The sequence below is a fragment of the Martes martes genome, assembly GCF_963455335.1.
Source record: "Martes martes genome assembly, chromosome: 10".
Taxonomy (NCBI): Eukaryota; Metazoa; Chordata; class Mammalia; order Carnivora; family Mustelidae; genus Martes; species Martes martes.
In genome coordinates this window covers 102,229,529-102,242,420 of record NC_137898.1, presented here as the reverse complement: position 1 = coordinate 102,242,420, position 12,892 = coordinate 102,229,529, and the positions used below count along the sequence as shown (strand labels likewise).

The following is a 12,892-nucleotide window of genomic DNA, read 5'->3' as shown; positions in this document are numbered from 1 at the left end:
CCCGAGCCAAGGACAAGGGGTTCTCAGCAACTACAAATGGGTAGATTTAATTGATGAATTGACCGGGATTGTCCAGCCACCTGTCAGGGCTGATGAAACGGCAGATTGATAGCAAAAGGTGAGTAGCCTCATATTTCTCTCACCTCGGGATGTGAGCTGCTGTCTTCTGAGTCTGGGGGAGCAGGGGAGGATGAGACAAACCATTCATTTCTGCTTAGGGCTCTGACAGTGCATTGCCATTATGAAACATCACCCTCAGGTGTAAAACAATAGCGTCCCGCACTTACGGCAGGCCCATACTTTACCACCACAAGGCACCTGTCAGCCCAGAATGCAGAAACCCTCTAATAAACATTAATTTAGCCTCATCCCACCTGCCAGGAGATAGGAGTTGAACAAATCTATAAAGGGGAAACCGAGGCACTGACCACCCAGTAGCCCAAATCTCTGCCTCGTACCAAGATGAAGGTTGTTGGCCCAAGGGGCACCCGTGAGTGGCCGCAGCAGCCATGGGTATGTTCAGTCACCCAGCCATAAAAGGGGGAGTAGCGAGGGTCTCACTCCCGCCTTTACGGGGGTGGGGGGTTCCCCTCCTTCTCAGGCCCCCGTTCGAACCTTCAGAGCAGGGACAAAGCTTCAGCAAGCTCTCAGAGCAGCACAGAAGTGGGGTACAATTGACAGAGCCCTGGTAGGTGTCTGATGAACTGCTTTCTCTCCCGGAGCTCACCCCAGACCTGCTGTGTGACCTCAGGCAAGCCACCAGCCTTTCTGAGCCTCCATGTCCTCAGTCAAAAAGACAGGGACTGGGGGTGCCTGGATGGCTCAGTGGGTTAAAGCCTCTGCCTTCGGCTCAGGTCATGATCTCAGGGTCCTGGGATCGAGCCCCACATCGGGCTCTCTGCTCAGCAGGGAAGTCTCCCTGCTTGTGATCTCTATCAGATAAATGAATAATATCTTAAAAAAAAAAAAGACAGGGACTGCACCATCTTACCTGCCCTCCAGGACTGCAAAGCAGGGAAAAGAAAATGTGGAAGAATTTGGTTCCCTACAGAGAGGATGTGTGACTAAGAGGGACAGGACTGCTATTTGCATTCCCGTGACCTCCAAGGGGTCCAGGGTGCCCACGGTTCCACTCTGCAAACCTGCAGAACTCAAGACCCTCTTCCACCCCTACTTCCTCTCAGCTGACTCCCGCACCCTTCTGGACTCCCTTTCCCAGGTCCCTTCGGACCCCAGGGGGCCAGAAAAGTCCTATTCTTTCTGGGGATGTTTAGGGAGCACCAGACACACGCTCAGCAGAACCACAGCCATGGGTGGGAGACACCACCTTCCAGGAGCTGGTAAAGGAGATGGAGAATAGGGAAGGTTAGCCCCGAGCCCTGGGGGATGTGCGTGGAAAGTACCAGTTCTGAGAGGAGCCCCCTGAGGGGACATGCAAGTTAGTCAGCAGCTAGGGGACAGAGCTGGGCATGGGGGAGCTCCAGCTGAGCCTGGAAGGAAGATCTAAATGAAGGCACTCCCACAGAGAGACCAGCCTGAACAATGCCTCTGTGGCAACCAGGGGACCGCATGTTTGGGGGACCCCACAGAAACCTTCCAGGCAGGAGCGCTGGCTGGGCTTGGGGAGAAGAGGCAGCTGGATGGGCGTGTTGGCCCCTCCGTGGTGGAAGGCAATGGGGGTGCGGTTTGCAGGCTTGGTGACTGGGTTCCTGCAGGTTCTTGTAGTTCTGTGCCTAACTTCATCTTGACCTTACACTTACGTCCCTGAAGGCTTGGTGGCTTAGCTAACGGTACAAGTTCTCCAAAGAGAGGAGACTCACATTGATTGAGCCCCCGCTGCATGCATGGCACTGGGCTTGCTTGCACGCTTCCAGACCATTCTCTCACTTAACCCTCACACAAAGCTCTAAGGTGGTCCTGTTAGTCTCATTTTATCAGTAAAGAAAAAGAGGCTCATGGGGAGACTGTACAGCTCGGAGGAGGCAGAGCCATCCTTCAGTCAAGGTCCGTCGGTCCCCAGCCCGAGTGTTTTCTGCCTAAATGCTGGAGAGTTCAAAGTTTGGGGCCCTAGGAAGGCCCCCCAACTTCTTCTCTGGAAGCCAGTCCCAGTTTGGAAACCATGTCCTCACACAGGAAACTCCGACCTCCCCCTCAAATCTCAGTGGCTCCCCCCACCGCCCCCCTGCCCAGCCCTTTCTTCTCTGCAGACAGAAGCAGGCATATTTACAGAGAGAACGAGAGGAGGGGGGAACACTTCATAAATAAAGAGAGAGACATTCAGATCAACAGCAAAGCTTCTTCTGGTCAAAGGGGGAAATGGATTTTTAATAGAAAATGGAAGTTATGGGCTTGGATGTGATGTGACAGACGCCCAGACTTAAACCCATTTAATCTTCTCTGCCGTTTAACGTGGAACACCGCCCCGATGCCGTGTTTCAGAAAACAGGCTCCAAATCGCCGGGAGATTAGAAGCGTAGAAATAGCAGCGCAATATTTTTAAACCAGAAATCGCCCCGAGGCATTTGGGCTGCCCCCAGGGTCACCACAGAAACCTAAATATCCATCACATCAACTCCAGCACTGGCCCGCCCGCCGTCTGGCCATCCGGATTAGCTGGGCAAAGGGAACTTGACACCCTGTGTATTGGACACCCATGGGCTCACACCCTGCTGGCCTGGGCTGGGCTGGGGGTGTCTGGCCCACTGGGGCTTCCTCCCAGGTGGACACTAAAGTACCCCCTTGTCATCACCCCCAGTCATCACCAACGACAACCCAAGGGAACTGAAATATTAACACCTCGCCGCCTCCACTGGGAGAAGTGAGTCACTTTGTTCTCTTCCTTTACAATATTTACTCATCTCATTCACTGGACTTTTCAACCAGGAGCATTTGTCAGGGCTGGACCTGCAACCCGCCCCCCAGAGATGGGCAAGAGCCGGCAAGGGGGTGTCCACACCTGCACATAGCACGTGGGTCCCAGGGCCACAGGGCAGGGGAAGCAGGCAGGGCTGTGAGCTCCTATCCCAGTCACCACTCTATCCCCTGGGCCTCACGGCTCCCGGCACTTTGCACAGTGGTTCAAGGCCAAGACTCTGGAGCCAGGTTCCCTGGGTTTGAATCCAGGCTCTGTCACTTATAAGCAAGATAACCTCACCTCTGCGTGCCTTAGTTTCCCCATCCATCAAATGGGGGTGACCTCAAGGATTGTTAGGTTGGATGCGTTCATGTAAAGGACATTTTCTGGAATCTGAGGGCCTAGCAACACGTATGTATTTGTTGCTATTATTAGGAGTATTATCTTAACAGGCAAGCGGTATTTGTGGAGTAAATATCCCACCGCAAATACTCACCTCTCACCTACCGCACTAGCGACAGCTAGTAAAGACAGTTCTCGGACGTCATGATGTATGATCAGCTGGAGGACCGGTTAAAAATGCAGATCCTTACCTAACAGGTTCACCGAGGGCCTACAAACTATTTCTGATGCATGTGGTCCTCTGTCTACAAGTCAGAGTAACGCTCCCTAGAGAGAAGAAGATTGGCCACCCCAGACTTCCAGATCACCTTTTCCAACAATAGCCGGTTTTCAAGGGCTTGGCAGACGGGGGCCTTAGCACCATGTTAATTAACTTAATTCGGTGATCGAGTTAATAAAATAATAGTGGTGCGATCAATAGCCACAAAACATTGCAATGGCCGCATGCTGCTGCCCCCAGGCCTCACACAGAGTTTTTTTTTTTAATGCAGATCTGGCCTGGTGAGTTTCTCGGGTTAATTTGCCAAGTTCATTACCATGCTGCATTTGCATACAAAGGTTTTCACACAAGACAGATTATTTGCTCTCACTCTGTTTGTATCCCACAGTTGGAAAAACTAGGTCCAGAGGGAATCCACCAATGGGACCTCAGCACAACCACCCTGTCCATCCAACACCCGGGTCAGGACAGGGTCTGGCTCCTACATCAGAAAACCTGCCTCCCATGTGTTCACACTTTTGAGACATCCTGAGGCTAGACCCTGGGGAGGAGAAGGGCGAGTCTCCCCAGACCGTGTCAGAGCATTTACAGGCCCTCTGAGTTGGAACTTGCCCCAGGACAAGACTGAGCAGCCCAGACCAAGTCCCATGCTTCCCCCAAACCTAGCGCACCTGCCCCACCGCTTACCATCACCATTTCTCTGTAACATTATCTTGTGCCAGGCACTGTGAGCAGCCCTTGCTTGGCACTACAGTCCATTTAACCCCTACAACCACCTCTAAGGTAGCTACTGCCCAAGACCCCATTTTACAGATAAGGAAACAGGAGGTTAGTTGGTGGAATGAACCTGGGTGTTATACGCAAATGGGGAATCACTCAATTCTACCTCTGAAACTTAAAGGAAGGAAGGAAGGAAGGAAGGAAGGAGAGAAGAAAACAGGATATTAGGTCAAGTAATCTCGGTGTGTTCACGCACTAGCCATAGCTGCATTTCTCAATGAGCACATCACATTCTAGACTCAGACTGTCTCCAGGGTGTGCACACACCATGACGGGGGTTTCTGGTGAAGGAGAGCCGTGTGGGGTATGACATTTCTTATGTACTTGGGACTGTCCCAGCCTTCCAACATCTCATCCCTGGGACACCCTCCCACAGCTGAATGCCAGCAGCCCCTACCCTAGTCCTGGAGAGGACCAGAAAGTCTCCATCCGCAAATTTCCCTAGGGAAGCAGTCCTATCCCGATGAGCAGGACGGCTCCAAATGCCCAATCCTCCACCTCCCCAAAACCCAGAGGGTTTTTTTTATTTTGTTTTTAACGATTCTCAGCATAAACATAGTTCCTATAACTGGCAACCAGAAACCTGTAAGACCCAGTAAAGATCAGTCATCCTTCCACCTACAAGGCCCCTCACCACCGGCTCCAGGAGTTATGAGCCAACAGCTGACAGCCGAACAGACTCTTTAATCTCCCAGCCCCTGGTCGACAGGCCCTGGGAGGGGAAGGCCCCTCACGGCCAGAAGGTCTTTCCAGGGAGGCGGCTCAGACAGCACAGTTGTCCCTAGAGAGTCCTTGATTTAGATTGTTAACGCTTGAGGGATTTAAGAGATTATTTTGTCCAATCTCCTTCATTTACAGATGGGGAACCTGAGGCCCAGAGGGGCACAGGAATTCACCCCAGGTACATAGCTCGCCAGTCCCCACGCGGTCTCTACTGCTCTTGGAATTCTGGCCACCCCGCCTGTAGAGCCCAGCAACGCAGGAATGAGGGGGAGGGCCTCGTGGGGAAAGGCCAAGACATTAATGGGGGAGCAGGAGAGCGAGCAGGGGAGCTGGGTGCCTGCAGAAGTGGCCTCCGGGGCAGACATCTGTCTGCAGATGGTCACAGCATTGTCAAGCCGAGGAGGGCTTCACCGGCATCCCTGTGGCCTAAAAGGCAGACCCAGGGCCCGGGAGCAGAAGGCCCAAGACCCAGACTGCTCGGCGGATTCAGAGGAGGAGCTCTGTGGTAGTCAGAACCGTGTGGCCTTCAGAACAGGCTGCCTTCAGAGGAAGGTGTTTTCTGTGCCCGGAAGCGCCGGAGCAGAGGAATGAGGGGACAGCTTGGGTCCTCAAAGGTGCCTTCCAACCTGGAGGACTTCTGCCCGTGACAGTCATCGGATCTCTCGCTCACACCCCAAAAGCAGGTCCTGAGACCCCTAGACCCCATGGCTCATGCTCTTCCCACAAGGGACTAGGGATTCTCAGCAGTGAGAATCACCTTTGGACTACGGACTCCTCTGGACTATGGGATAACCCCTCATCCTTGGACCTGGGGAGCGAGCAGAGGTAGGTGCTTCCCTCCCCGACCGCACCCTGGGGCCACAGGGGCAACTACAGGCCAAGTCAACTCCAAGAGGACAATTGCCAGCCTGGCCTAGGAGACCTTGGTTGTTCCTGTCTGATGAAGTGACAGTAATTATACCTCACATTTCAGCAAAGGATTTATGAGGCTAGAAGCGTTTTACTGTGGTGTTTACATGTGTTCACAGGTTGCCCTGTTTGATTTACAAAGCGTTGTCACATGACACACAATGATAGGCCCCTTATCCTTCTTGTACACACATAAGAACAGGTGCCCCGTGGAACAGTCAGGGTGCCGTTATTTCCCCCATTTTACAGATGGTGAAATAGAGGTATAGGAACTCTTAGGTAACTTGCTGAAATCAGGCTGAGCTTTGCCATGTAGGCCCACAACCTTCTTTCCAACACATACACATACACGCACATGCATAATGGATATGCAACCAGCATTTGAATAACCCTGTTCTTAATGAAGATGGTGGTGACCTTGGAAACTGTCACTGTGAGCACCAGGGAGAGCAAGGGCATGGGGGAGGTGGGTCTGAACGGATGAGGGGAGTAGCAGCTGGATGGCAGGAGTGGTACCCAAGGCTAATGCAGCACAAAACAAACATCTGTTAAGCAGGGCACACAGGCTGTTGTGCCCCCAAGCCACTCCTGCTGTCATGGACCCATAGACCACAGGCTGCCATGGGCGGCACTTGACCTCTGGGTCCTACGTTGCTTCCCTCTGGCTGACTGGGTCATAAAGGGAGAAGTGGTCCAGGGACCCCCAAGGTCATGGGCTACCAGGGGTGTTCTCTATACACAAACCTACCTGCAAAAAAGCAAGGCTCATGCCATCAGAGAGAGACACAGAAATCTAACCAGCTACAAGGGATGGGGCTCACCCTGCATAGCCCATTTATACATATGTCATGGCATTAAATCCAAGATAGTGCTTATTCTGTCCAACTATGGTAGAGATTTACAACCAAGCCTGGCCTTCCTTTGGCAGGTGTGCAACTAGCCTTTGCCTCCCCCTCATATCCAAGTCCAGAGCCAACCTCTGCCCTCATCTCTTTTCCACTGGTGGCTTAGCTATAGCTGGGGAAGCGGAGTGTGTTGGGTTCCCCAGGGACACAGCTGTCTCACTGAGAATGGGTCCTGCAGGTTCCTGGGCGAGGTGATGGGAGGAGGCAGCGATGTCCCCTGTCCCAGCCACCTCACAGTTTTACTGCTATAGGTCTAAGTCGGTTGGTTTGGCCAAAACTGCAGCTGATGATTCAACTACTCAGGACAGGACTTGATGATCTATCCAGAGGTAAGGGCAGAGGGAGGAAGGTGGGAGCAGTGCAGGAAAAAAGAAGAGGTCGAGCATGTATTGAGTACCGACTACATGCTCGCTACCCTATGTGTGCTATCGCCCTTAACCCCAATTAATAGCTGGAGAAAGGCTGAGAGACCCGAAGTATCTAGTAAGTGCGGAGCTGGGATATGAATGAAGGGTTTGCTTTGACTCTGAATTTCCACCACACCAGCGAGTTGCCACCTTTTTTCTCTTTACAACCCCAATATATAAAAGGCTCAGATTGAAAGAACTAGATCATGGAGCGACTTGAAGCTCTGCCTGCTGACCCTCCCCTCTCTACCTCCAGCCCTCCCCCAGGCTCTACCCGATGCCAGGGCCCTCCTGGATCATTAGATATACAGGAAAAAAAAAAAAAAAAAAAAAAGAAAAAACCTCTGGGAGGCCTTAGAGCCGCACCTGCCAGGGCGGGATTTGCTCCTGCCCCGGAAATGCAGACAAAACCATTCTGGAAACCACATTCCCACTGCAGGCGTCCCAGCTGGCTCCCCGGGAAGGAGGAGCACTCCAGCTGCCCTGAATGTTTGCTCCCCAAGCAGTACTCCACAACTTCCCTCCGAGACCGCCATGCCCGCCTTCCCACTGAAGCAGCCTTAGCAATGTTAGAATAAGCAGCCCAGGGGCCCTGCCCTCCTCTCTCAGAGACCACAACCACCCTCCAAAGCTGGAGGTGCCATCACACCTCCTCCCATCAGTTGCTGCTTCTCCCACTACTGACCACAGCCCCAAGCACCCAGCTTCCTCCATTCTGAGGCCACACACCCCAGAAGTCTAGGGTTGGCCCTGGATCCCCATAGCCCAACCGCCCGCACTCTTCAACCCTCTTCTTCCTGCAGCACAAGAGGGACAACCCACACCCCAGGCTTGTCTGCCTTAGGGTGTCTCGGCCCATCACCACTCATCTTACCCCAACGGCAAGCTCCAGGCTGCCTTAGCGGGTGAGCTCAGCCCTGAGCCCCCGTAGGCCTCAAGCTCAGAGGCAGGAGAGAAGCACGACCCAAAACACCAGCCCTTCTTCCTGCTCCTGCCCCACCCCCATGCCATGCCAGGAAAAAGTGCCTGAGGAGAGGCTACTAGCACAGAGAGGGCAAGGCTCTTGGCCTGGCTGGGTCAGCATGCAAATCTGTATGCAAATCATATGCAAATCTAGGGCCTGCCCTTGGGTTCCTGGCACTCTGCCATCTCTGCTGCCTGTGGCTCACCCCATTCAGGCACCTGGGTCCCGGCCAGATCTACCGGGGCAGGGGCTGAGAAAGCACTTTGGGAGCTGGGGGGCTCTTCCTCTTGACTGCTTCGAATGTCTCCAAGAAACACCTCTTCAAGATCATGTGGGTGGTAAGAATCTCTCAGCCTGGTATCCCTACCCCAGAAAAAAAGCTCTCTGAACATCCACCCTCCCCTTCAGTTCATCCACAAATAAAATCCACCTTCCCCAGGCTGAGTAGGGGACCGAGCAAGGGACAGAGATGGAGTTCCTGAAGACTCGGAGACGGCAAGCGGGGCGTGAGGTCTGCACCCCTCTGTCCAAGGCCAGCGGTCCAAGAGGTGCTCTGGGGCAGACTTCCACCCTGCGTCTGGGGGCTCCCAGGCTGTCTGGGGGGCTTGTTTAGCAAAGCACTGCTGGGCCAAACGGCCCTTTGCTTGCCCACCTCCTCCCCGTTCCTCAATCTAAGAAAAACAAGCCTCTCCAGCCAGTCTCCCGGGATCTGCTCAACTTAACCGCTGCCTTTGGGTCAACTGCTTACTTGCTTTTTGTTTCTAATTGAGCTCCCCATTCTGCTGCCCAGATATATTAAAGGCAGCTGACTTTGGTGCCCAGAAACAAGAAGCATCTGAGAGGTCTGTCGGGCATGATGGCAATTCCATTCTCCTGCATGTTTTTCCAGCAACCGGGGCCTCTCTGCCCACTCGCCCCCTCCCCGGGCTCACGGGGCCTTCACCTGCTTCCCCGAAGTTGTGTCTGCCGTTTCAAGATTTTCAAAACACCTTCCCCCAGCGTCTCCCCACACCCACCCCCACTTCTAATTAGACACCGAACAGAGTGTTAGAGATTTTCTTAATGGCTTGACGAAGCCTTTTAATTCGGTCTTCTCAAGAGAGAAGAACCATGAGTCCCCGTCCGAGAGGCTGGGGTGGGAAATGGGGAAAAAAAAAAGAAAAATCAATGCAACCCATTATTTTGGCTTTTAGAAAACGGGAATTTTAGTGCCGGGGAAGCTTGTTCTTTTACACAGTAAAAATGCAAATGCAGACAACACAGATGCTGGCCCGCTGGATGGAACAACGGAGAGAGCCTCACTGGGGTTCATCTGGCTGCCCGAACCCGGATTTGTTTTGACAATAATAAGGGAGCTATTGGAGACTCGATAACCGATTATTAAAACACCTTCCCGGTTCAGTTCTGGGGAATCGGTCTGAGCTCAGGCTTCATCAAAAAAAGGTATTTCGAGAGGAATGGAAATAACAGAAGCTTAAAACACATTCAATAACCGCTTAATTCCATCCAGAGGACGCTCTCTCCCATCTTGTCTTCTCTCTCTCTCTCTGCCTCCTCCCGCTCCTCACAGATGGACGTACAAATTATTGCAAGAGGATATTGTTTTCTGTAACAGGCTCGAACACTCACATTTACATTTTCCTTGGTGCCGTGGGGGTGACTGGCAAGGAGAGAGAAAATACACCAAACCCCATCGTCCCCGCGCTCCACGCATCCCATCTCTCCCAGCCGCCTCTCTATCGGCCCCCACCGCCGCGCCACCCCAAGCAGAACAGGCCCCGGGGACCAGCCTGGCACCTAAGACCCAATTAAGGCACGAAGGAAAAGAAAGGCCTGTCTGGCGAGTCGCCCTGGCGCCCGACACAGATGCTGGAGCCTCCGAATGGCAGGGCTGCAAAGGCCACCAAGGAGCCAGCTCACCTGACACCTCCAGCCTCCCCTCAGGCCCAGGGCCAGTGGCAACTTCCTTCTCAAGTTGGGAAGGGTTTTGGTCCTCGGCCTGTCCTGTGGCCTTCCAGGCCTTTCTCCACCCGTCCCCCCAACCCCCATCTGCTTCTTCCCTATCAAATGGCTTGGGCTTCATTTATTAATGCCAGGCTTCTGGAAGGGGGAGGGCTGCGTCCTTCAGGTACTTGCTAAGGGACAGCCACTCCTGGGGAATGGGCTACTGTGAAAGAAGTGGGGGACTGTGGGGAGTGCAGGGTTGAGGACAAAGCTGAGCGAGAGTGTGCAGGAGCTCCAGCCTGTGCTTTCTCGCCTGACAAAATGGAAAGGGGGTGGGGGGGGTGCGGAGAGAGAACTAGCGAGAGAGAAAGCTGCCGCTCCTCACCTTATGTATTTTTAATATTAATGTAATTAAAGCTGCGAGCCGAGCCAGCCTGCGGGGGCGGAGGGAGGCAGGAAGAGCCTGGGGAGAGGGGGACTGGGGTTTGGTGGGGGGGTAGTTTTGAACGGGAGACAGGCTTCTTACTCCGCTAAAGTGGGAGGAGAGGGTGCTGAGCAGGGGACAAGGGGTTAACCGACCTAGACCAGCCTTGGCCTGTCACCCAGTGGGCCCCATCGGGCCTGAGAAACTCAACTACTTTGTCCACGACTCAGAGGCCACCTCTCGCCCCGCACCCTGATCTCTAGGCAAATCCCAACAGTATCTTGGCCTTCAGTCTGGCCTTAACCCGGTGGTATTTACAAATAAAATAAGGGTGACCCTCCCCCCCCCCCACCCCGCCCCCAAGCTGGGAGATACTGCAGTCAGCTCTGGCAGGTTGCAGACTCCAGACCCCTGGGGGCCTCCGCAAGGAAAAAAACGAGACCCCTCCCGGAGCGCCAACCCTCCGCTGGATTGCCCTTCCCCCATCGCCTAGGGGTCAAGAGCTGGGGCTCGGTCAGGGCCACCGGCGGGGCAAGCGGGGGAAGAAGCCGCCCCCAGGGCGCGAAGGAGAAAAGTTAGAGGGCTGAACAGGTAAAGCTGAGCTGGTACGAGAGCGTGTGTGCTCCGCTGCGCAAGGGCGCGGAGTTCGGCCGCCTCATCTCCCGCCATCTGCGCGCCCCGGGGCACGTCCTCTGCGATAGCCTGGAAGCCCTAACGCCAGCGACAGCCTGGTCCCGACTCAGTGCCCAGGTGACTCTGGTCGGAAATGTCTGTCCCCTTCCAACCCCCAGTCCCGGCTACCTCGAGGATCAGGTGCGCGGCGCCCCAGCAGCAGGTCTGGACATGCCGGACACCTGGACCCACCCCTAGCAACGCCTTCTCTCCGGGGAAAGCGACACGCCTCCCCCCACAAACTGAAGACTGTCCCCTTGTCCGGCTGACCCGGCGCGGAAGCGGAGAGTCTCGCACCTTGGGGCGCGCTGCCCGAGGTGGCCCCGGGGCGGCACAGCCAAGCCGGGGCTAGTGCCCGGGGCAGGGGGGTGAGACGGGGCTGGGGGCAAAGCGACCTCTGGGTCTAGAGAACAAACTTGCCATTCGAGGGACCCCAGCTCTCGGAAGCCCCTGCTCTCCCCGCCCTGCATCCAGCCAAGGCGCGGGTGAGCGCCATGCGGTGCGGCGCAGGGGGTCCGAGGCGGCGGAGGAGCGCAGGGCGGCGGAGGAGGAGTAAGCCTCGGAGTCCGAGGCCCGAATATACGAGGACTCCCGGGAGAACAGTCACGGCCTGAGGACCCGGCCACTCGGAGGGCACCCCGGGGTCCCAGCGCCACCAAGCCGCAGGAAGCGGGCAAGGGGCTGGGGGAGGGGTCCGGGGCAGAGCTGCGGCCCGGCCGGGGGCGGAGAGACGAGGGGTTCCTCCACCACTACCTCTGCGGGCGCGCCCCAAAACGGCAGGCGCGGGTGACCGGCCGAGCGGTCCAGGGCACACTCTCACCTGACCTCTCTGCGAGTGCCCGCCCCGCCCCCGCTGCGCCCCACCCGGCGCCAGGACCGACCGAGGTCTGTCCCCCGGGCACCTGGAGCCCGCCGGGCACCCCGCCTCGCCGCCCCCCGCGCGCACCCCGGCTCCGCCGCCCCCGCCGCCCTGCCGCCCGCGCGGGTCTCACCTTTGTGTAAAGAGTCCAGGAGCAGGAGGAAAGTTACCAGCCACATGCCATAAAGAGGCCCTATTCTCCGGGGAGGTGGTCCTGTGGCCGGCCGTGCGGCAGCGCCTCTCCCCCGCTCAGCGCGCTCCCAGCCGCCCGCACTCCGCGCCCCGCTCTTTCTGCTCCTCAGCCCAGCGCTCCGCGGCGGCGGCTCCTCCCTCCTCGGCTCCCTGGCTCCTGTCATCCGCGGGGCTGGGCTAGGCGGCCGCTCTCCCCGCCCCCCCGCGGCACCCCGGGTGCCGAGCGCCAGCGCGAGCCCGGAGCCCAGCCGGCCCCTAGCCCCACGAGCCCAGGGACAGGGCCGGGGGTCGGGACCACCCGGCCGTGGCCTGGGTTCGCCGTCCAAAAAGCGAGGGGTCCCTGCCACCCGCCGGCTCGGAGCCTGTGGTCGCACACAGACATGTGTCATACGTGTGCCAAGAGCCCGCCATGCTCGGGCCAAGGAGGCCCTGTGTCTCTCGGCCGAATCGGTCACCTGGGGCCAATGCTTCCTGCCTCTTTCTGACTCAGTTTACTGACTCAGTTTCTGACTCCCAATGAAATCCAGACCGAGAGTCTATGGGGACCCCCAGAACTACTCCCCACCCCAAAGCTCAAAGCTGCGTGCCCTGCCAATCCCCCCCTCCCAGTTCTGCAAGCCTGCCTTCTGGGGAGCCT

The 12,892-nt window shown here is 56.1% G+C and overlaps 1 protein-coding gene across 2 annotated transcripts in view; it reads right to left on the bottom strand.

The window, feature by feature from the left end:
• DSCAML1 (DS cell adhesion molecule like 1) overlaps positions 1–12,257 on the bottom strand; it is a gene marked incomplete at its 3' end in the record, with an annotated part of 338,579 nt that extends 326,322 nt beyond the window's left edge. For both annotated transcript variants that reach the window (XM_080815573.1, XM_080815574.1), the window contains exon 1: positions 12,197–12,257. In XM_080815573.1, coding sequence (XP_080671699.1) covers positions 12,197–12,242 — 46 coding nt within the window. In that variant the 5' untranslated portion in view covers positions 12,243–12,257. The remainder of the gene's footprint in view (positions 1–12,196) is intronic.
• Positions 12,258–12,892: the final 635 nt, after the last annotated feature.